We start from the raw sequence: 24180 nt of genomic DNA on the forward strand, positions 1-24180 counted from the left end.
TGACCCAGCTATCCCACTTTTAGGAATATACCCCAAGAACACCATAGAATTGTTCCCGAAGGAGAAATACACCCCCATGTTTATGGCAGCATTGTTCACAATAGCGAAGATCTGGAAACAGCCCAAGTGTCCGTCAGAGGACGAGTGGATTAAAAAGCTTTGGTACATATATACTATGGAATACTACTCAGCCATAAGAAATGATGACATCAGATTATTTACAATAACGTGGATGGACCTTGATAACATTATATGGAGTGAAATAAGCAAACCAGAAAAAACTAAGAACTATATGAACCCATACAGAGATGGGACATGAAAATGAGACTCAGAGACATGGACAAGAATGTGATGGTAACGGGAGTGGGGGGGGGGTGTGGGTATAGTGGGGGTGAGGAAGGAGAGAGAGGGTGTGGGGGGAGGGGAGGGGCACAAAGAAAACCACATAGAAGGTGACGGAAGACAATTTGACTTTGGGTGAGGGGTACGCAGCATAGTCAAATGTCAAAATAATATGGAGATGTTTTCTCGGAATATATGTACCCTGATTTATCAATGTCACTGTATTAAAATTAGTAAAAATAAGATAAAAAAATTAAAAAATAAACAAAAAAACTTTTGGTGTGAAAACTCCTCCTCCAAGCACACATTAGCATAACAATGATCCTTCCCAAGCAGGAAGGTAATTAGCAGTTTTACCTGGCAGTGCCATTCACATGGGCAGCAGCCATTTTTAACAATACAAATGAGCAAACCTGTAAAATACAGACTTTACAAATTCATTTGCCCAACACACAGTTAGAAAAGCCAATAAGCCACTCTTCTACCTTTACAGATGAGCATGGAATGGCACAGAGAAGTTACTGCCTGAAGTCACCAGCCAAATTTACAGTAGAGTGAAGATTTAAACATAAATCTCTTACCTCTTTTGTATCTTTTTAAAAAGTTTCAAGTATTTGCCAAGTATCCGTAGGGAATCTACATATACATACACATACAGTTTCTAATAACCAACATGTTATACACAGAGACACACAACTTTGTTAGGAATGACAAACATTGTCCATTTTGGCAGACTCTCTCACCCTTTTCCTTCCTTCTGCCCACCCTACCCCCACTCTCTTTCTTTCTCATTGTCATTAAGCCTCTGCAACTGATGCCTCCCTTTCTTTTCCCACTGCTTTCCTGCTCCTTTTTTTTGTCTCTCTCTGCTTGACTTCTCCTTACCCTATTGGGGAAAAGAGACACCACCAGAGTCTCAGAACCTACAGGAAATATCAGAGAAATGAACCAAAGGACAGCCAGACCTCTAGGCAGGGTCAAGCAGGCTTCCCCCTATGCAATTCAGTGGCAGTGGAGCTAATGGGACAGCTCTTTCTTCCATGGAGAGATGCTCACCCTCATGTGGCACTAACTATACTTAAAGTGATTATTTACCCAGTATTTGAATCTGGGTAGCTACATATTACTGCAGTGTAAAAGCTAATGAAACACAGAGGAAGTAATTAACACAGAGCATCTCTGCAAATATGCATTGATCCAGCAAGATGGGGAAAGGGCAGCCGCTCTATTGGAATCCAAATGTGAATATGCTCACCTCAAAACTATTGATCAGGACACGGCTCAGGCCAACCTGAAGCAGAAGTCCCCACCTCCAATGGGCTGAAAGGGAGCAGCCTCAGTCTATATCATGAAGGGAATCGTTGGTGCATCCCCAGCTAATGTCTGCTGGGATTTCATGATTAAAACCAGAGATGGCCACTGTTTGTCCCCATCTTTGTTTTCCTTTGCCTCTTCACTGTCTTTTTCTCCAACCTCCTTTTGCCCCTCAGCATGTTTCCTTCCCTCCCACCTCCTTTTCACCCTCTTCTGTTGTTTTCCATCTTCTTATCTCATCTCCTGACCAGACTAAAGCTCTATTCCCTATTTCAGTCTCTTCTCTACCCTCTTAGCCTCCTCAGATCCTGGAAGAGCATCACTGGGAGAAGACTCCATGTGCTCAGGGTGAAAATGACACCCCACCAGGGCTTTCTTTGCCTCTGAGGAACAGAGCCCAGGAGAGGTCTGGTGGGATGACAGCTAAACAAGACAAGGTTAATATGTTAATATTTAGTTTTGCACAACTTAGCATAGTAAAGGGCAATGCATGAATGCTCAGTTTTTATTGAAACGATGAATGGATGGATGGATGGATGGATGGATGGATGGATGGATGGATGACATTGATATATTCTGCATAACATAAAAAAGCACTACAGCATTCTTTGCTGCTGAGATTATGCTCATGTTCTTTTCTCTTTTACAGTAGAATTGAAAAGGCCAACAACCTGCTATACATCGACCCTGATGCCTTCCAGAACCTTCCCAACCTCCGATATTTGTAAGAACTCCTATATTCTGGTGCCCCCTCTCTGATTAAGTTGTGTATTTTTATTTTAGCTAAATGTCCACTCTCTACTCTGGGAAGCAACTGCTTTTTATCAAATATGTGAGGCAGAAGTAGAGGTGGAGGGACACTTGCTGCTGGATTTTGGTTTAGTTTAATGAGTGAATTCTGCTAATATAATTGTATTTTGTTTTCATTTACTATAACAGACATCATAAGAAATGTAATTTGCATTTATGGGATTGTCACACAGACCTTTTGCAGAACTCAGTCTTAATTTAGTGTTAATGAGGTGCAGCCAAAATTTCTGTTAGCATTTAGCTTGTGACCTTGACCTCAAAGACATCATCTCCTTTGTTATGCATATATGCATTTTTTTTTCTTTGATATATTACATTGTTTTATTTTGTAAGTTTTGGCTAATAATAGAAATGGTATCACTCAGCAGAGAGGTTCCTAGTGTTTGAGCTCCAGCCCATGGGGCTGGCCCCAATAGCAAAAACACTGCTTCTTCTCAGATGGCTTCAGATTAGCGGAGGGCTTGGCAGAGCCCTGGGTGCTATGATGTGGCCCCACAAAAGAACAGGCAAGAATTTGGGCTATGAAGTACAACTTTCCAGGCCTGCTTATTGATCTCAGATAAGAACCTAACCTCTCAAAGTTCGTTTCTTCATCAAGAGAATAAAAATAAATAATTAGTTATTAACATCATTATAATGCATAACCAGCTATCTTCACAGGACAAAATTCTAAAATAACAACTAGATATCATTTCTCACCTGTGAGTTGATCAGAGGAATGGGACTGCTAACGGAATTCTTATTTTCCTGATCTCAGCTCAGCTCAGTCATGCACCTGTGGTTAGTTGGCAGGTCACCTGGTGGCTGACTGCTCTGAATGGTCACCGTTGAAATGACAGCTGTCCTCCAAGGAGTGCTCATTTCCAGCAGGCTCACATAGGCTTGTCCTCATGGCAACCCTAGGATTCCACGAGAGCAAGCTGAAGTTTGCAAGCCTCTTGAGACTAAAACCCTGAACTAGCACACCATCTCTGCTAGTGCATTTATCAGCCAAAACAATTCATGGGACCAGCCCAGATTCAAGAAAGGCAGAAGCAAACTCTATTACTTGATAGGAAAAACTGCAAGGTCACAATACCAGAGAATGATACAGAATTGAGACTATCTTTGCAATCAATTTGAAACATATAAAAAGTTGTGCACAGTGTCTGTCATATAGTAAATGCTCAATAAATATTAGCTACTATTGATGTTAGGACTCTGTTCCTACACTTGGATCTATGAGAGCTGGAGCTAGTAGGCACATTAAGGAACACAGGGCCATTATGTGCCTTAGATCTCTGAATGGTGACTGGCTGAGGGAATAAACAATTTAACAGAAGAAAGGACACATGACCTGGGTCTAAGAAAAAAACAAGGTCATCCACTTCTGAGTTAATGCCAGTGGGAGGACTGGCTATATGGTGTGCAATCTGTGCAGTTGCATAGGGCCCATGCTCCAAAGGGCCTCCACGCAGAGAACCTCAGACTAGGTTTAGCCCTCTGCTGTTTGGTCTTGAAAAACTCAACCATTTCTAAACAAGGGGCCCTGCATTGTCATCTTGCATTGTACTCCACAAATTTTGTAGCCAGTCCTGCTCAGAGTTAGGGTTATGGTTACTGTGAGTTTCAGATTGGGAGTCTTGGCTCTCTAAATGGACTTTGCTATGCTCTGCAGAGACTGGCCTGGATGAGGCACATGGAGGAAATGTGGATTAACAGACATGACACAGGCCTTAGAATCAGAAAATCTAGGGCTTCATCCTGACCCCACCATTTACTCTTGGGCCAACAGTGGGCTTGTGAGACGTACATGGCTTTTATAAACTCCCAGAGAGATTTATATATAACATGTGTTTTTACAAAATATTTTATACTAAAAATGCTTTAGAACATTAAAAAATAATATTTGTACATGATTATTTCTGGTCAACCAATGTCTACCATTTCATCCTCAGGAAAATCCCTCTAAGTGTTGAATAGAGAGTTATGCTGACCACTAAGACCTTTAAGCCTTTACCTAGAGTGTTGGAATGAGGTCAAAATGATTACTTTGGGGTCATGCCTGAGCAGTATACAAAAGAAAAAGAAAAAGATCTGTGTGTGTGTGTGTATGCGTGTGCGTGTGCATGTGCGTGTGTGTGTGTGTGGTCAGAAAAACTAGATTCCAAATATTTTTTAACTAGAAATCCTATTATCTTCTCTAAGTCTCAGTTTCCTTATCTGTAAATTGGATGGTTGTGATAACCAAATAAGACATGCCTGTAAAGCACATTTTGCAAATTGTTTTTCAGTATACAAACTATAAAAAACTATACAGATATAAAATTATAGTGCCTATTACCCAGTTAGTTTCCTTCATTCCATCTTCTCTCTCCATTTCCTCCCAAATACCATCCCTCCCTTTCTCCTTCTCTCCCTGTCCTCCTAGAAAGTCTGAGTGAAATCTGGGTGGGTGGGCAGAGCATGGAGCCTTCAAAAACAACAAAAGCACCTTAGGACATGCATGGGGGCATGCCAATTCAGACTTTTACATATAATTAATGAAAAGTACTCCTGCAGAGGACAAATTCAAAAAGAAAGCCACCCCTCACACACATTCTACAGCTCATGATAATAACAGCATAAATAATAGTGAGAACGGTGGACTGGGAGCAGATGAATAAGGAGATAAAGAATCGTTGCAAAGTTTGAAATCAAGAGATGCAGAATTTGACCCCAGTGTTGGCCCACCACTTGTGGCCAGCACCATTTGTTCTTATTAACAGGGGCACTTGGCCTTTCCTCTAGTGGATGAGGGCTGGGGAAGAACTTGGGAGAATGTGGCATGGAGAAGACGAGACTCTGGCAGGACACAGGGGACAGAGCTATAATTTTTACTCTAGAAGGGACTGAAATCTGTGTCATCTGTCATGGAGTCCAGCCTCTCCTTTGAGCCCTTTCTCACTGTGCAGTGTTGCGTTGTCCCCAGTCCCCTTTGGCTCTCCTATCACATCCAGACAAAGCAGGAAGTGATCAATTCCAGTTCCATCCTTTTCTGAGAGGAACTTATTGTTCTCCTAGCATTTGAAATGCTTCATAAATGGGGAAAGAAAAGAATTAGTAAGCAGTTTGGAGGAGTTGTGTCATTGTCAACAAATCGTCCGTGACTGCTCTGAAAAAATTATCCTTATGTAATTCTACAGTGTACAAAATTCTTTCACATTCACTGCTGTACAGATGCCCATTGGAAGCTGAGACAAAGAGTGGTTCATCTTAAGCCTTTTGACTTATTGCCCAAGATGTGCCATCCCCACCTGCACACTCCTCCTCGGGATGTGGCACACCAGACCCTGAGAATTCAAACATAGTAGAATTCAAAATTCTACTAGCAATATATCTATTCAAAAATCAGACTGTGGCCCTTTGAACTATTTCCCCAACTTCAAAGATGAATTACCTAAATTCATAGTTGTTTCTTTAATTGAAAGATGACATCATGGAAACAAAGCCCATTTACGCTTCCTCCCACATTTATTCGTATCTGAGCAGCTAGGTAGAGGTGAATGGCAACAATTTCAAATGTTATTTTGGATCAACTATTTGTTCCAAAGGAAAAATACACACACACACACAAACACACACACACACACAAAAACACACACGCAAAAACACACACACACATAAATGGATGAAGGAATCTGACCAATAGGAGTAGTTTATTTCATTAATTTAGGATAAAAGTTTATCACAGCCACCAAAGCAGGAAATTACTAGCGGTAGAAGTGAGTTGTCATTTGACTTGAGCATCCTAATTGCTGTACACACACACTTAGGAACGTTTTTCTCAAATTCTAAGTCTTGATTCCATTTGATGCTGATCATTTGATGGCACAGAATTCAAGAGAACTAAAATCAGTGTTCTTCATCACTGCCTTCACACTTCATTGAGGAATCCGGAGCAGAAAACTCATGAATAAAGAATTACGGTTTGACTAAAAGATACATCAAATTATTCATCTGGGTGGATATTTTTAAGTCAATACTGTATTTGTTGGCAATGTTTCTCTCTTCATCATTCCACCTTCCTGGAGTTGACCTTTTGTGTATGAAATATTACCTATTGATCTGTAAATAAGGTTTACACAATATTCTCTTGCCTTTGCATCCTGTCAATGTAATTCTTAGGCAGCTGGGTGTTACTTTTTGCTCCTCAATAAACCCTATTTCTATCTTAGCAAACCTTTCTCACAGATTGGTAGACACCCTCTCACTGACGGCCATCTTCCACTCACACGGGGCCTGTTAGACCTCCTTAGGATGCCTTCTCATGGCAACCATGCCATCTGCTTTCTCCAGTTGGGGATAACTCCTAGAAATTCCTCACTGGGACTTGCCTCAGCAATTCAGTTTGTTTCTTTCCCACCTCTAAATGCCTCTCTCTTTTCTGCATTCCTCTCTCTCATTTGGTTTATAGGGTTAATGAAAGAAGCTTCTCTGATTACAAAAGCATCTGTTGAACACTGCTTGGTGAAGGGATAGAGGGCAGGGACTACAGAAGCAGTACACAGTAGCAAGAAAGCACACAGGTTCCAGTGCCACCCATCCGGGCTCAGGTGTCAGCTCCTGCCCTTGTTGGTTGTGTGACCTTGGGTAATTGGCTTAACTGCTGTAAGTCTCCGTCTTACTTTCTATAACCTAGTAGTAACAATTTCAGAGTCCTTGGATTGTATTAAATGAAGTACTTGGAAGAATGACTAATGTTTAGAAAATTCTCAATAAATGTTAGCAATTCTTATTAAATTCCTGACCATGTAATTAGCTAAGGGAATGCAATCTGAAGGATGAGTACACTTTGAAAAGACAGTAAAGAAGAAGAAATTTGTTGTGAAAAAAAGAGATGAGCGGCCTAGCGTGCGGAGGACCCGGGTTCGATTCCCGGCCAGGGCACACAGGAGAAGCGCCCATTTGCTTCTCCACCCCTCCGCCGCGCTTTCCTCTCTCTCTCTTCCCCTCCCACAGCCAAGGCTCCATTGGAGCAAAGATGGCCCGGGCGCTGGGGATGGCTCTGTGGCCTCTGCCTCAGGCGCTAGAGTGGCTCTGGTCGCAACATGGCGACGCCCAGGATGGGCAGAGCATCGCCCCCTGGGGGGCAGAGCGTCGCCCCTGGTGGGCGTGCCGGGTGGATCCCGGTCGGGCGCATGCGGGAGTCTGTCTGACTGTCTCTCCCTGTTTCCAGCTTCAGAAAAATGAAAAGAAAAAAAAAAAAAAAAGAGAGATGAGTAAAAATAAAGAATTTCAAAGGACCATTGTGGAGTAGGCAGAGGATGGAGAGGAACTGAGTCCCAACTAAAAAATTATATACTGGGAAGAAGGAAGTATGACTGTATTTGGATAGATTGGGTTTGGTAAGATTGGAGAAAACATTAAGGCAGGAGAGTTTATGTCTAACACAGTAGGGAAGAGTAAGCCATGAGATTCTTGAGCAGAAGAATGACATGATGACATTAATTGGACTGTAAATCAACCACTGGAAGGGTATAAACATACTCAAGGGAGTCCTAATAAGGGGCAGTTGCCCTAATCCAGGGGGATATTAATGGTCACATCTGGAGAAATAGAAAGGTAATGGGGGACACATTTCCAAACAACTATCATTGATATGCAATTTGTCTCTATGTCAAACATAAACCAAATGACTACAGTGATTTTTGCCAGCTCACCTCTAGTAAACCCCAAAGCTTCCCTCCCGCCCCCAGTGCCTCCCACACAGAATCACCCAGCAGACAGCACTCATCAAGAATTCGGTCTGGACCAGAAGTCATCTTACACAGGAACTGTGATTACTGGGAAGAAATTATCAGCCATCTCCCTGGCTGTCAGTGTTGTAAATATCTAAGGATGTTGTCATGACTACAAGGATGTTTGGGCACAATGGAAATTATACAATTGCTTCTTTTATCAGTAATCTATCTAGCACAGATAACTCTGCCTGCCATGGTCAACTCCAGGAAAATATGGCCAGATTTTCCTTCTGGAACACTGAAGTTCAGGATGTGATTTTAACCTGAGCATGTCCATTCAAGGAGGGCAAAGCCTCCTCTTGTCTGAGGGCCTGATCTTAAAGATGGTAATATTTTTGTGCCACTAATCCCTCCCCTTGTTCCTCTATTCAGTGTGCTTTCTCCTACATGAGGCCCAGGTCTTTTCCATCAGCAAGATAATTATTGGATCCATTCATTCACATCAATATGTTCAGGTCTTGATATTCTTCCTTCCAGAGGAATTTGCATTTTTAAAGCAGAAGCCTGAAAAACACAATGGTAACCCAATAATTGATCACGACGAACTCCCAGGTAGTGGGCTCTGCGAGGGAGAGAAAAATCCCTATAGGAGCCACTCAGATAACATATAGGTCACCATCTATCTACTCCACCCACTATTTTCACAGGATATGCCCTCTTATGAAGTAGGTCTATCCTCATCTCATTGATTTTTTCTTTTTTTTTTCTGAAGCTGGAAACAGAGAGAGACAGTCAGAAAGACTCCCGCATGCACCTGACGGGGATCCACTCGGCACGCCCACCAGGGGCTATGCTCTGCCCACCAGGGGGCAATGCTCTGCCCCTCCAGAGCATCGCTCTGTCGCGACCAGAGCCACTCTAGCACCTGAGGCAGAGGCCACAGAGCCATCCCCAGTGCCCAGGCCATCTTTGCTCCAATGGAGCCTCGGCTGCAGGAGGGGAAGAGAGAGGAAGGAGAGGGGGAGGGCTGGAGAAGCAGATGGGCGCTTCCCCTGTGTGCCCTGGCCGGGAATCGAACCTGGGACTTCTGCACGCCAGGCCGATGCTCTACCACTGAGCCAACCGGCCAAGACCTCATCTCATTGATTTTGAAATAAGATATTTCTCTGTCATCGACAGAAATCAGACATATGGACAAGTCTAGAGAAGGCTTGGAGAAAAAAGTGTCTGATTAGCTGTGTAAAATTAGCCCAATTTCTTCCTCATTGCTAGTATCACTCTCAGCAATGATGGACTAATCCCTTTGAGTCTCAGTTTCTCCATCTGCAAAATGGAAATAACAGAATATGCCTCAAGAGGTCGGCCGTGGGAGGGAAATGTACTCTACGTCCTCTGTGATCTCTTCAAGCCCTCACGTGCTTGGTGTCTCACTGTTGTCTTCACCAATGTAGGCCTCCAGTGTCACTGCCCGTCCTGAGTTCAGCACATTCAGACCCAGCATGAAGGGCTTAGGGTGGCAGGAGAACCACCCCCTGCAGGACAGGAAGATTCAGCATCGAGTAGATACATTACTTCCCAGATCAGCCTCCTCTTCCCCAGGATGCAAGCTGAAACCCTAAGGGTACATCAAAAAACTTAAACCAGCAATAAATTACTTTCCGAAGCTCAACTCCCAGAACTAAAGGAGAATGGTAGGATGCATCCCTGTCACTTGCGTCCCTCACAGAGGAGCACAGCCGCCTCAGCCAGGCCTGAGAGGCCCGAATGCTGAGGTGGGGCTTCAGGCTTCTGAGGCAGACGGCACCCAGCAGGCATGGGAGCTGGCCCAGGATGGACATATCACAAGTCCCCAGGGGGGCCTGCCTCAGGCACAGGCAGGAGGAAAGACAACTCAGTGGGCAGAATCTGAAGGTGTATCCTGAGAACTACAGCCCCCATGGAAAATAAACTGCTGCTGCTGCTCTACCACTGCAGCTCCACGGTGGGAGGTTGAAAGGGTATTTTTGTCCTACGGGCCATTTGTTAGAGGTGTAATCATCCCTGGAAGAGGCCACACACTAAGAGATTAGAGCTAACACAGGAGCTATTGGTTATCTTCTTGTAGGGATGAGGGCAGTCCCTGGAAGCAGAGATGGGCCAGAGGAGGCTGGACAGTGCAATGGGCAGCAGGGCCAAGCAGGACAATGAGAGGAGGGAGGGCATGAACTCTAGCTACCTGGCTCCGTGCCACTCCAGGGTGGCGGCCAGTTTGTCTTCATGTCTGTCTCCCCAGTGCACTGTACAACAAAGGCGCTCGCCTGTTCATTGCCTCCTTTTAGAGGACCCGGCTGTGATTCAGACCTCTTGTGGCCCTGGTTCTCCCGTCACTCAGCACTGCTCACTGAGGGGCCCATTCTTTCCCCCTCTGCCCTCATTCATCTCATCTGCTCCCTCTCTCACAATGAGTGTGAACACAGACATGTTCTAGCCAAACGCTCCCGACTCAGCCTGTCCCTCTGGGAAGGCACTCTCTTCTCCGCAGACACAGCCGCAGGACGGATGCAGTCTAGGGGACACCCCAGCCAGTTCAGCTGGCTCGGGACTGGGGGGCAATGAAGTGACAGGAGATGTCACCCCTGGTTCCCCTGACTTCCAATCTAGAGAAAAGGCTGTCCAGTTCATCTCCAGGCCCCCACCAAGCACAGGGTTTGCCATAGGGAAGCCCCTGCACAGGAGGCCCTAAATGAAAACATGGGCCTGGGTTTGCGCCTTTCTGTCTGGGTAGCGCAAGGGAAGCAGCTGCTGTCTTCGGGGAAATATCTCAGGGCGTTACAGAGTGTTAACATTGCGGTGACAAATGCTCTAAGGAAGAATATTTTCATCTCCAGCAGATATTACATAAAGGTTCTGCTGCAGTTTAATCAGGAGCTCTCCCACAGCAAACACCCCACAAATAATGTCTGGTTCAAGAGGAGATGAGCTCCTCCATCATTAGTTTGGGATTCTGCAATAGCAGTGCTAAGGAAGAGGGTGCAGGATGTATAGGGGGTGCACGAGGGAAGAAATTAGGCAGCCTCTGTCACAGAGCTCACCCAGCACCATCTCTCTAGACGAGGGCCAAGCCACAGGAGCCACCAGGATGCAGATCCGCTGGGCAAGACACCAAGGAAAAGCGCTTCTCTTTGCAGGGGAGCCACACACCAGGCTTCCGGCCATGGTCCTGCTTGCAAGGATGTGTGAGCAAGGAACCAGCTTCTCTGTACCTCAAGTCAAATAGAGAGAGAAAAGAATGGCCCTGTCTCTTTCAGAAGGTTGTAAGGAAGGTAAAGGAAGGGGGAAGACAAGAAAAAGGGAGAGCACTTTGGAAGTTCAAACCAGCAAACAAGTGCAAGCATAGCTCATCATCCAAGGCGCTCCTGGGTGATGTGTGATGGGGAACAGAATCATAATTTAGAAAGTACTTCTACTAAGTACTAACTGATGTAATCTTTAAAATGCCCTGTGAGATATTTACTGATGGCTCCATTTTACAGATGGCAAACTTGCAGTTCAGAGATTACTGAATTGCCCAAACTCACAAAATGGGATTAAGCAATGATCTTGGGGAAGAAGAACAAAAAAAATGACACTTGTTGAACATCTATTTACTATATGGCAGATCCTCAACTGGGTATATTATTCCCGCAACTCATCTCATCTTCAGTCTTATAAGACAGTGACACATATACAGTGTGTCCGTAAAGTCATGGTGCACTTTTGACTGGTCACAGGAAAGCAACAAAAGATGATAGAAATGTGAAATCTGCACCAAATAAAAGGAAAACGCTCCCAGTTTCTGTAGGATGATGTGGCAGCATGTGCGCATGCACAGATGATGACGTAACACCGTGTATACAGCGTAGCAGCCCACAGCCATGCCAGTCGAGATGTGGTCGGTACAGAGGAAAGTTCAGTGTGTTCTGTGGCTCACTAAATTTGAATCCATGACCAAAGTGCAATGTGAATATCAGTGCATTTATAACAAAGCACCACCACATAGGAATAACATTACTTGGTGGGATAAGCAGTTGAAGGAAACTGGCAGTTTGGTGGAGAATCCCCGTTCTGGTAGGCCATCAGTCAGTGACGAGTCTGTTAGAGGCTATACGGGATAGCTACCTAAGGAGCCCTAAACAATCTGTGCATGAGCCCACATCGAACTGCACTAAATAGTATAAAACTGGGAGAGTTTTCCTTTTATTTGATGCAAATTTCTATCATCTTTTGATGCTTTCCTGTGACCGGTCATAAGTGCACCATGACTTTATGGACATACTGTATTTTCCCTGATTCACAAAGTAGGATTTTTGAAACACAGAGATTACGTGATTGATAGAACTGAAACCCGAAACCAGGAATGTCTAGTCCAACCCAGTTTATCCTGCTCTCTGACACACCATAGCTGGAGAGATGTAGGGTGTGGATGAAGCCAACATGAGTGGACCCAAGGTTCTAAACACAACAGTGACACCTTATTAATGTTTACCATTTGGAACCTGTGACCATCTACTCAGGCTAAGTTGAAGTCTACCTAAGAAGTAGCTTTCTAAGTAATTCATATTAGAAATTAGTTGTAGGGAAAGGTGTACAAGCCATTTAAAATCTTGATTCTTTTGTGACTCTACTATGTAATGTTTTTTGGTATTTTTTTTGTTTTTGTTTTTTTGTGGCAGAGACAGAGAGAGTCAGAGAGAGGGACAGATAGGGACAGACAGGAAGGGAGAGAAATGAGAAACATCAATTCTTCGTTGCAGTTCCATTGACTGATTTCTCATACGTGCCTTGACTAGGGGCTACAGCAGACTGAGTGACCCCTTGCTTGAGCCAGTGACCTTGGGCTCAAGCTGGTGAGCCTTGCTCAAACCCGATGAGCCCATGCTCAACCTTGGGGTCCCGAACCTGGGTTCTCTGTGTCCCAGTTGGATGCTCTATCCACTGTGCCACCGCCTGGTGAGGCTCCCCTATGTAATTTAAAGTTAACTATATACCACAAATTAGTAGCTGGATTAAAGTTATTCTTACGTCAGCATCCAGAAGGTCTCAGAAGATTGCACTTGGCAATACTTTGTTTCAAGTGAGTCTAACCTGGAGAGATCTTCAGATTTTAAAAGTCTTTATCAACCAATTTGGTTTTAATGGAAAGGACATCACCAAGCAGCATGGGAACAAGAATGTCTGAGTTTTTTCTCCCACCTTCTAGCAGACAAGTTAACTTAACTTCTCTAAGCTTCAGTCTCCTCTTACATAACATGGAGATAATAATACCTCCCTCATGAGTTGTGGGCAGGATTAAATGACTTTATATGAGTAACACATTTACAATGGTGCCCAATATGGGGGTCGGATAATTGGTAAGCATTAGCTATTATTCTTTCTAGTTCAAGTTGAGGAATTTGGGTGAGTCATTTATTCTCTGTGGGCATTTTCTCTCTTATTGATAAGACAAAAGCCATAATTCTGCTCATCTTAGAAACTCACCATAAAGTCAAATAAGGTAATATAAAATAACTCTGTCAGCCAAATGTACTACACAACTATAAAGCAAGGTTATTTTCCAATCTTTTCTTGTTAGAGGTCTAGGTCGGAACTAAAAACTATGTAACTAGTTCCTAGGAATTTGGTTACTTTCTAAATAGCAGTCCTTTGAGCCAGTGGTCCCCAACCTTTTTTGGGCCATGGACCGGTTTAATGTCAGAAAATATTTTCACGGACCAGCCTTTAGGGTGGGACGGATAAATATATCACGTGACCAAGACAAGCATCAAGAGTGAGTCTTAGACGGATGTAACAGAGGCAATCTGGTCATTTTTTTTAAAATAAGACATCGTTCACACTTAAATATAAATGAAACAGAAATAATGTAAGTTATTTATTCTTTCTCTGTGGACCGGTACCAAATGGCCCATGGACCGGTACTGGTCCACGGCCCAAGGGTTGGGGACCACTACTTTGAGCTATTGCCACTTTAGCCAGCCTCTCACTTGGGCCCAAATTGGACACTGGTCACTAGGTCCCCCAAGAAGGAGGGGACAGCCATTAAACTTTCCACATGGTCTTCTTACAGTCTTCTCTGAACCTAAGTGAAGCCGTGAGGTGGGCACTTTCCTTGTGGTGGGAAAGGCAAATTCACAGCTGTTTCCAGACACCTTCTCACAAGGCTTCTACACTGTTTACATGCTTAATGGGCATGAGCAGTTAAAAATTGTGTAACCAGTTTCCAGAAACCTGGAATGCAGCACCTCTCATACTTTGGTGTGTCAAGAAAAACTTCAACTTTGACACCTTGAAGCACTGAGACCTGCCCTACAACAAGCTCCAACTGGAAAGCAGAAATCATGTCAATAGTGAGAGCCATATGGTAGCCTATCACAAATTCTTTTTGTATGTTCAGGCCCCTTATGTCAACGGTGTCTCTTCAGTTTAGTTCCCTTTTCATTTGATTAGTCATTAGGGAACATGACCTCTTTTACCCAGACATGGTATGTGTAGATGTCAATGGTTGGGCTAGGCGTAGGAATCTTATCCTGTGACTAATATATTCTGTACAACTGCAGAGAAGTTATTCCATCTCTGACCTTACTCTCCAGGTCATAGTCTAAAGGGGGCCATCCTAAAATACCCGAAGCTGCTAGTGGACACTGAACCGAAGTTAACTTGACACAGTGTGCCCTTTCCCCAGTGTGGATCTGATTTCCCAGATTGTAAACCTCCTGATTTATATTGTGGCGGAGGAATGGAGGATGCTACATAATAGGACATTCTAAGAGAGAGTTTGCCAACCATGTCGTAAACAGTAGCAGCATTTCCAGAGAGTTAGCATAAAGCAGCATATATACTTTAGCTTCCAGCAGGACTTCCGAGGTTGCACTAGGAAACACCAAATTCAGGAGAGACTCTTCAATGTAGGGGGAGTCCAATGTTATTGGAGAGGGGGAGCTAGCACACCATTTTCTTCTCCTAGACATGTACAATGAGTAAACCATGGTAAAGGTTCTGAGAATACTGCAGGAAATAATACTGCTTGATCTTATTAATCTAGCATTTCCCAAAATTATTTGACATTGTAGTCTTCCATTAGTAAATGAAGCATTTATTCATTTGGAAATAGTATGTCTAGAGAAGTGCTCAAAATTTCTATGCTGGAAGGTATCCAAGAAGTCACAGATTCAAGACCCGCCCCCAATTCAGCAACCAATCCCAATGTGTGAGTGTTTCCCCTGCACATCCAAGCAATTCTCAGACATCAGCTAGTGTCCCACTGCTCAACTCAAATCTGATATGACCTACTGGGAGAGAGCATCAGACCCCACAGATGAAGTGCTCAATCTTACAAGACTGCTCACTCTTCAGACATCAATTGCAAAGCGAGGTTCTCACCTGTGCTTCTGACAGAACAGTTAATAGATTGGAGGTTCTAAAGACTTCTCCTTGGGTTTGGTTTATTTGCTAGAGCACTCATATAACTCAGAGAAACACTTTGCTTATGAAGAAATACACAGGCTTATTAATAAAGGATATAACAGCCAGATGGAAGAGACAGATAGGGCAAGGTAAAAGGAAAAGTTTCAGAATTTCCATGCCCACTCCAAGTACCCCATGCCCCCCACATCTCTAGATGTTCACAAACCTGGAAGTTCTCTTCCAGGAAGGGGGACAAGGACCAAATATTTACTTCTTACTATAAATCACAACATTACAGCACTCATGGAGAAGCCCTTCCACACAATTAGTTGGACACATTTCCAGAGGTAGGGGACCAAGTGCTTAGTGCTACAATCCTTTCTTCTGCTGGGCAACTTTCATAATGAATGAGAATTAGTTATATGGTAAGAGGACAAAGATGTGGATTCAACTTCTAGCTCTGCCTTCTTCATGTATGGCTTTGTGAAAGTTACTGAACCTGTCTCACCCCAGCCCCCTCCACTCTGAGGACAGTAATGCTACCTGTCTCCTAAGGTAGAGGAGAGAAATAAATAAAATAATCAATGTAAAGTGCTTGGTGTGGTACCTGGTGCATAGGAAGTGTTCAATAAATGTTGATCATTATTATTATTAATCCTATACCTGCTTTCCAGAGCAGAACAGCAGAAATCTATTACCATTTCCACCTGCAGCCCTTCAGAACCTCAGGCTCTCTTCCCAAGCAAAATATCCTACTCATTGGACAATATGGTCTTAAGTCCTCACCCCATCAGTAGAAAGAAAGAAAGAAAGAAGAAAGAAAGAAAGAAAGAAAGAAAGAAAGAAAGAAAGAAAGAAAGAAAGAAAGAAGAAAGAAACTGTTGAGTATATGGCCCAAATAACTGTATTGATTTATAAGGCAGATACGTGTACAATTGTAGTACAAATGTGAGCACCACAAAATATATACAAAAAATATTTTAAATCATGAAATAAAATTAAATAATAAAGTTTTATCTTTATACCTTGTCTTACATAGCATTTTATATGTCACAAAAAGCCTATTTTGCTCTCAATATGTTACACTAACAATAGTTTAAAGACAATGTCATAGGATGTGCTTCATTTTTTCTTTTTCATTTTTCATTTTTCCGAAGCTGGAAACAGGGAGGCAGTCAGACAGACTCCCACATGCGCCCGACCGGGATCCACCCGGCATGCCCACCAGGGGGCAATGCTCTGCCCCTCTGAGGCGTCGCTCTGTTGCATCCAGAGCCATTCTAGCGCCTGAGGCAGAGGCCATGGAGCCATCCTCAGCACCCGGGCCATCTTTGCTCCAATGGAACCTCGCTGCAGGAGGGGAAGAGAGAGACAGAGAGGAAGGAGAGGAGGAGGGGTGGAGAAGCAAATGGGCACCTCTCCTGTGTGCCCTGGCCGGGAATCGAACTGGGACTCCCTCACGCCAGGCCGATGCTCTACCAATGAGCCAACTGGCCAGGGCCACTTCATTATTTTTTAATCCTCAGCTTAATACTGAGAAAAGTGCCCTGGCCGGTTGGCTCAGCGGTAGAGCGTTGGCCTAGTGTGCGGAGGACTCGGGTTCGATTCCCGGCCAGGGCACACAGGAGAAGCGCCCATTTGCTTCTCCACCCCTCCGCCGTGCTTTCCTCTCTGTCTCTCTCTTCCCCTCCCACAGCCAAGGCTCCATTGGAGCAAAGATGGCCTGGGCGCTGGGGATGGCTCTGTGGCCTCTGCCTCAGGCGCTAGAGTAGCTCTGGTCGCAACATGGCGACGCCCAGGATGGGCAGAGCATCGCCCCCTGGTGGGCAGAGCGTCGCCCCTGGTGGGCGTGCCGGGTGGATCCCGGTCGGGCGCATGCGGGAGTCTGTCTGACTGTCTCTTCCTGTTTCCAGCTTCAGAAAAATGAAAAAAAAAAAAATACTGAGAAAAGCAATTCACAGGTCATATCAATACTAGATGTCAATGGCTGTCAAAGCTGAAAACAAAACTTCACTGAAGTAGATCCCATGGAAGACAAGCTTAGAGCTGCATTCCTGGAGCCATACCTAGTGTTCAGTTCTTAACTTTGATGCAAATATTTTTATAAAATTTAACTAGTATATTTTCTTTTCTAATGTCAATCAGATATTCTTACCAACAACCCATAACATGTAGCATTTTTATATCCCTCATGAAAGTATTCAAAACCCAGTAAAATTACTTAAATGTTAGAAAGTTATATTTTCTTGTTTTTAAAATATACACTACGAAAGTTTTCATAAATGATGACTGCATAATTTTTAGCAAAAAAGTCACCATTTCCATCTATGTTTTTTCCAATGCTCTCCGTACCATAGAGTTCTCTCAAATGTTGTTGTATTCCTCCTCATTAATACATCACCTTTTGCTTAAAGAGGCAACTTAAATATGTTTTGTGAAAATATCTGATTTGTAGCACTTTTTGAGCCATTTGTCATCACAGAAAAAGTCAACAAATTTGGATCACTTGTATTTTTGCAAAAAAAAAAAAAAAAAGAGTAAATCATCTTCAGTTTGTCAGCCCTTTGTAGTAAGTAATTGCCCCTGAGATGGCCAGCAAACCTCGAGGTGATAATATGACTAGGACCCAGAGACTAACAGAGTCAGACAGGCAAGAAGGTTGATGTAGGCAGGTTTAACAGAAGAAACAGAAAGAAATCAGAGAAAAGGGAACAGGAAGAATCTGGGGAATTTAGCTGTAACTTTCAGTGGTTCCAACAAGACACAAGTAGCATCAGGCAGCAGATGACAAGCCAGCCTGCTCATGCATCATGAAGGTTTCACAGGGACAAGGAAAAACCAGACATAGAGACAGCATTTCAGTATCCAAGAGAACTAGGGAAAAGCAAGACATGTTCTAGGGGAAAGGGAATATCAGACCTGGTCTCAGTTATGGTAACTGGAGCATGACCAGTTACAGTGCCTGGATATGGTGCTATCCTCTCTTGGAAAGTAAATCTTATCATTTCTCTGGATAAAAGATAAAGAAGCTGAGTCTTAAATGCCATACATTTTAAAAAGTGGTATAGTTGGGACTTGAACCCAGATCCTCTAGCCCCAGAACTACTAGGTTTGAAACTGTGTTACATGCCTTGAAAATAGGACCAGGGCTCCATTGTTAAACCAGAATATTAGGTCAAAACAGAATGTACCGCCAAGCTAATAGGGCTGAGCTCTTCAAAACCCAGCCTTTGGGTTCATTAAATTCCCCCTGATTGTTAAGGAGTCTGGTTTCCATGGAGACTGAGCCAAGCCTGAGCTGAATATGAGTTAAATGCGCCCAGTTGTGAAGGCGTGAAACTGAGGAGGCAGGAAAACAGGCTCTTTTACTGTCTTATGTAATTCCTTATACAAAATTATTTTACAGAGAGAGAAACTAAGGCTCTGAAAAGTGAACTGTACAGTATCTTTCAGCTAGTGCAAGAGAAGGCACTCAAATCCAGCATCCTTAATCTTAAATTTAATGCCTTTTTGATTGGACCAGTTTCTTACACACATTCCATCTAACAGTAAAATTGTGTGATTCTACACCTGATCAAATATTTAAGATTCAGAAAATACATGTTAGCATCTTTTATAATGTATATGTAGAGATGCAAATTCCCAGTCAACCAGAGTCTGTAGTTAATAGAAATCTCAGTTATCAATGAGCCTCACAAGGTAAGGAATCTTTTTATTTATTTCTATTTTTTTATTTATTCTATTTAGACAATTAATTTTAACAGGGTAACATTGATCACTTAGAGTACATATATTCAGAGGAAACATCTCCAGGTTATTATGACATTTGATTATGCTGTATACCCATCACCCAAAGTCAAATTGTCTTCTGTCACCTTCTATTTGGTTTTCTTTGTGCCCCTCCTCTTCCCCCACCGCCTCCCTTGCCTCCCTTCCCTCCCCCTGGTAACCACCACAAACTTGTCCATGTCCATGAGTCTCAATTTTGTGTCCCACCTATGTATGGAATCATATAGTTCTTAGTTTTTTCTGTTTTACTTATTTCACTCAGTATAATGTTATCAAGGTTCATCCATGTTGTTGTAAATGATCCAATGTCATCATTTCTTACAGCTGAGTAGTATTCCATAGTATATATGGGCCACATCTTCTTTATCCAGTCATCTGTTGAAGGGCTTTTTGGTTGTTTCCATATCTTGCCCACTGAGAACAATGCTACAGTGAACATGGGGCTGCATGTGCCTTTACGTACCAATGTTTTTGAGTTTTGTGGGTATATACCCAGTAGAGGAATTGCTGGGTCATATGGTAGTTCCATTTTCAGTTTTTTGAGGAACCACCATACTTTCTTCCAAAATGGTTGTACTACTTTCCCACAAACAGTGAATAAGCATTTCTTTTTCTGCACAACTTCTCCAACACTTGTTATTACCTGTCTTATTGATAATAGCTAATCTAACAGGTGTGAGGTGATATCTTATTGTAGTTTTGATTTGCATTTCTCTAATAGCTAGTGATGATGAGCATCTTTTCATATATCTGTTGGCCATTTGTATTTCTTCCTGGAAGGAGTGTCTGTTCATGTCCTCTTCCCATTTTTTTATTGGATTGTTTGCTTCTTTGTTGTTGAGTTTTGTGAGTTCTTTGTATATTTTGGATATTAGGCCCTTATCTGTGCTGTTGTTTAACAATATCATCTCCCATTTAGTTGTCTGTCATTTGTTTTGCTGTCAGTTTCTTTTGCTGTGCAAAAAGCTTCTCAGTTTGATGTAGTCCCATTCATTTATCTTTGCTTTCACTTCCCTTGCCTTTGGAGTCAAATTCATAAAATGCTCTTTATGGCCAAGGTTCATGAGTTTAGTTCCTATGTTTTCTTCTATGTAATTTATTGTTTCAGGTCTTATATTTAGGTCTTTGATCCATTTTGAATTAATTTTGGTACAAGGGGACCAAATGTAGTCGAGTTTCATTCTTTTGCATGTGGTTCTCCAGTTTTCCCAGCACCATTTATTGAAGAGGCTTTCTTTTCTCCATTGTATGTTGTTGGCTCCTTTATCAGAGATTATTTGACTATATATATGTGGTTTTATTTCTGGGCTATCTATTCTGTTCCATTGGTCTGAGTGTCTATTTTTCTGCCAATATCATGCGGTTTTGATTATTTTGGTTCTATAATATAATTTGAAGTCAGGTATTGTAATGCCCCCAGTTTCGTTCTTTTTCCTTAGGTTTACTTTGGCTATTTGGGGTTTTTTATAGTCTATATAAACCTGATGATTATTTGTTCCATTTCTTTAAAAAATGACATTGGAATTTTGATGGAAATTACATTAAATTTGTAAATCGCTTTGAGTAATATAGTCATTTTGACTATATTTATTCTTTCTATCCAAGAACAAGAAATACTTATCCATTTCATTGTATCTTTTTCAATTTCTCTTAATGATGCTTTGTAGTTTTCATTATATAGGTCCTTTACATTCTTTGTTATGTTTATTCCTAGATATTTTATTTCAACCGTAAAAGGGATTATTTTTTTAGTTCGTTTTCTGATGTTTCATTGTTGGCGTATAGGAAGGCAATAGACTTCTATATATAATTTTGTATCCTGTGACCTTACTGTTTATTGTTTCTAGTAGTCTTTTTGTTGAGTCTTTGAGGTTTTCAATGTACAGGATTATATCTTCTGCAAAAAGTGAAACCTTTACTTTTTCTTTCCCAATATGAATGCCTTTTATTTCTTTCTCTTGTCTGATTGCTCTGGTTAGAACTTCCAGCACTATGTTAAATAAGAGTGGAGAGAGTAAACAACCTTGTCTTGTTCCTGATTTTAGGGGAAAAGTCCTCAGTTTTATGCCATTTAATATGATTTTGGATGATGGTTTATCATAGATGATCTTTATTATATTGAGATATTTTCCTTCTATACCCATTTTGTTAAGTGTTTTAAACAGAAAATTATGTTGTATTTTATCAAATGCCTTTCCTGCATCTATTGATAAGATCACATGGTTTTTGTTTTTTGTTTTGTTGACATGGTGTATTACATGAACTGTTTTATGTATGTTGAACCATCCTTGTGATTCCAGGATGAATCCCACTTGATCATGATGAATTATTTTTTTAATGTGTTGTTGTATTTGATTTGCTAGTATTTTGTTTAGGATTTTAGCATCTGTATTCATTAGAGATATTGGTCTATAGTTTTCTTTTTTCTGTGTTGTCCTTGCCAGGTTTCAGCATGAGGGTTATGTTGGCCTCATAAAATGTATTTGGAACTATTGCTTTTTGTTCAATTTTTTGGAAGACTTTGAGTAGAACAGGAAACAAATCTTCTTTGAATGTCTGATAGAATTCATTACTATAGCTGTCTGGCCCTGGACATTTTTTTGGGGGGGGGGAGGTTTTTGATAGTTGTTTCTATTTCCTCCCTGCTTATGGGTCTGTTTAGGCTATCTACTTTTTCATGACTCAGTCTAGGAAGATTGTATTGTTCTAGGAATTTATCCATTTCTTCTAGATTGTTAAATTTGGTGGCATATAGTTTTTCATAGTATTCTACAATAATTCTTTGTATATCTATGATATCTGTGGTGATTTCTCCTCTTTCATTTTGCATTTTGTTTATACGAGTCCTTTCTCTTTTTTCTTGATGAGTCTTGCCAAGGGTCTGTCAATTTTGTTGATCTTTTCAACAAAATTTTGTTGATCTTTTCAAAGAACTAGCTCCTTGTTTTATTGATTTTTGATAGTTTTTTTGTTTTCTATTTCATTTATTTCTGCTCTGATTTTTATTATTTTCTTTCTTCTGCTGGTTTTGAGTTGCCTTTGTTCTTCTTTTTTTAGTTCCTTAAGATGTGATATTAAATTGTTTTCTTGGGCTCTCTCTTATTCATTCATATAGGCCTGTAGTGATATGAATTTCCCTCTAATTACTGCTTTTGCTGCATCCCAGAGATTCTGATATGTTGTATTGTCATTTTTGTTCGTCTCTATATACCTTTTGATCTCTACACTTATTTCTTCTTTGACCCACTCATTTTTTAAAGTATATTGTTTAATTTTTGTGGGTTTGTTTACTTCTTTTTTGCAGTTGAATTCTAATTTCAAAGCTTTATGGTCAGAGAATATGCTTGGTATAATTTCAATCTTTCTGAATTTGTTAATGTTAGTTTTGTGGCCCAACATATTGTCAATTCTTGAGAATGTTCCATGTACACTAGAGAAAAATATATACTCTGGTGTTTTGGGATGAAATGTCCTGTATATTTCTATCATAACAACTGCCCTAGTGTTTCATTTAAGGCCCATATTTCTTTATTGATTTTCTGTTTGGATAAACAATCTAGAGAAATCAGTGGTGTATTGAGGTTTTCCAAGTATGATTGTATTTTTGTAGGTTTTTATTTTCAGATCAGTTAGTAGAGGCCTTATATACTTTGGTGCTCCTTGGTTTGGTGCATATATATTAAGAAGTGTTATGTCTTCTTGATTCAATATCCCCTTTATCATTATAAAATGGTGATCTTTGTCTCTGATTACCTTTGCTGTCTTGTAGTCACCATTGTTAGACATGAGTATGGCTACACCTGCTTTTCTTTGGATGTTATTTGCTTGGAGAATTGTTTTCCAACCTTTCACTTTGAATTTGTTTTTATCCTTGAGCTTAGATGTGTTTCTTGAAGGCAGCATACAGTTAGATTTTTTTTTTTTTGATCCATTCTGCTATTCTGTGTCTTTTCATTGGTGATTTCAATCATTTACATTTAGTGTAATTATTGACACTTAAGGGTTTCCTATTGCCATTTTAGATGTTGCTTTCTGATAGCTCTGTATCTTGTTTGGTTCTTCTATTTTGTTTTTCTGTCATTTGTCTTTGTTTGGTTGTATTCCATAATTCTTTCCTCTGTTTCTTCTTTTTTTAAGCCATGTGTTTTTGTAGTGGTTTTTACAGGGGTGGTTATGATTGAGTAATAAAAAGGATATATATCATATTCATTGTAATACATTATCTCATAAGTGCTTCTACACTCTATATTCCTTTGCTATCTATTCTCCTTTGCTACTGTTAATTTTTATCCTCTCTCCTTTTTTGTTTTTGTTGTCATAATCTTGTTTTTATTGTGATCTTGATGGAGATTTTACTACTAATTTTGTTTTGTTTTATTCTTTGTATCTGGTCAGATAACCACCTTTAGTATTTCCTGAAGTGGGGGTTTTCTGGTGGTAAATTCCCTCATCTTTTTTATATCTGTGAATTTTTTTATTTTCCCCTTTTCTTGAAGAATAGCTTTGATGGATATAGTATTATTGATTGAAAATTCTTCTCTTTCAGTACTTTATTTATTTTATTTTACAGAGACAGAGAGAGAGTCAGAGAGAAGGATAGATAGGGACAGACAGATAGGAATGGAGAGAGATGAGAAGCATCAATCATTAGTTTTTTGTTGAGACACCTTAATTGTTCATTGATTGCCTTCTCTAATCTGCCTTGACCCAGGGGCTACAGCAGACCAAGTAACCCCTTGCTCAAGCCAGCAACCTTGGGTCCAAGCTGGTGAGCTTTGCTCAAACCCGATGAGCCCATGCTCAA

The 24180-nt window shown here is 41.4% G+C and overlaps 1 protein-coding gene across 1 annotated transcript in view; it reads left to right on the forward strand.

The window, feature by feature from the left end:
- The window catches only part of FSHR (follicle stimulating hormone receptor), a 215966-nt gene that overhangs the window by 126850 nt on the left and 64936 nt on the right, over window positions 1–24180 (forward strand). The window contains exon 4 of the mRNA XM_066372724.1: window positions 2306–2380. Within this exon, the coding sequence (XP_066228821.1) occupies window positions 2306–2380 (75 nt within the window). The remainder of the gene's footprint in view (window positions 1–2305; window positions 2381–24180) is intronic.

This window comes from Saccopteryx leptura, chromosome 3, assembly GCF_036850995.1.
Source record: "Saccopteryx leptura isolate mSacLep1 chromosome 3, mSacLep1_pri_phased_curated, whole genome shotgun sequence".
Classification (NCBI taxonomy): Eukaryota; Metazoa; Chordata; class Mammalia; order Chiroptera; family Emballonuridae; genus Saccopteryx; species Saccopteryx leptura.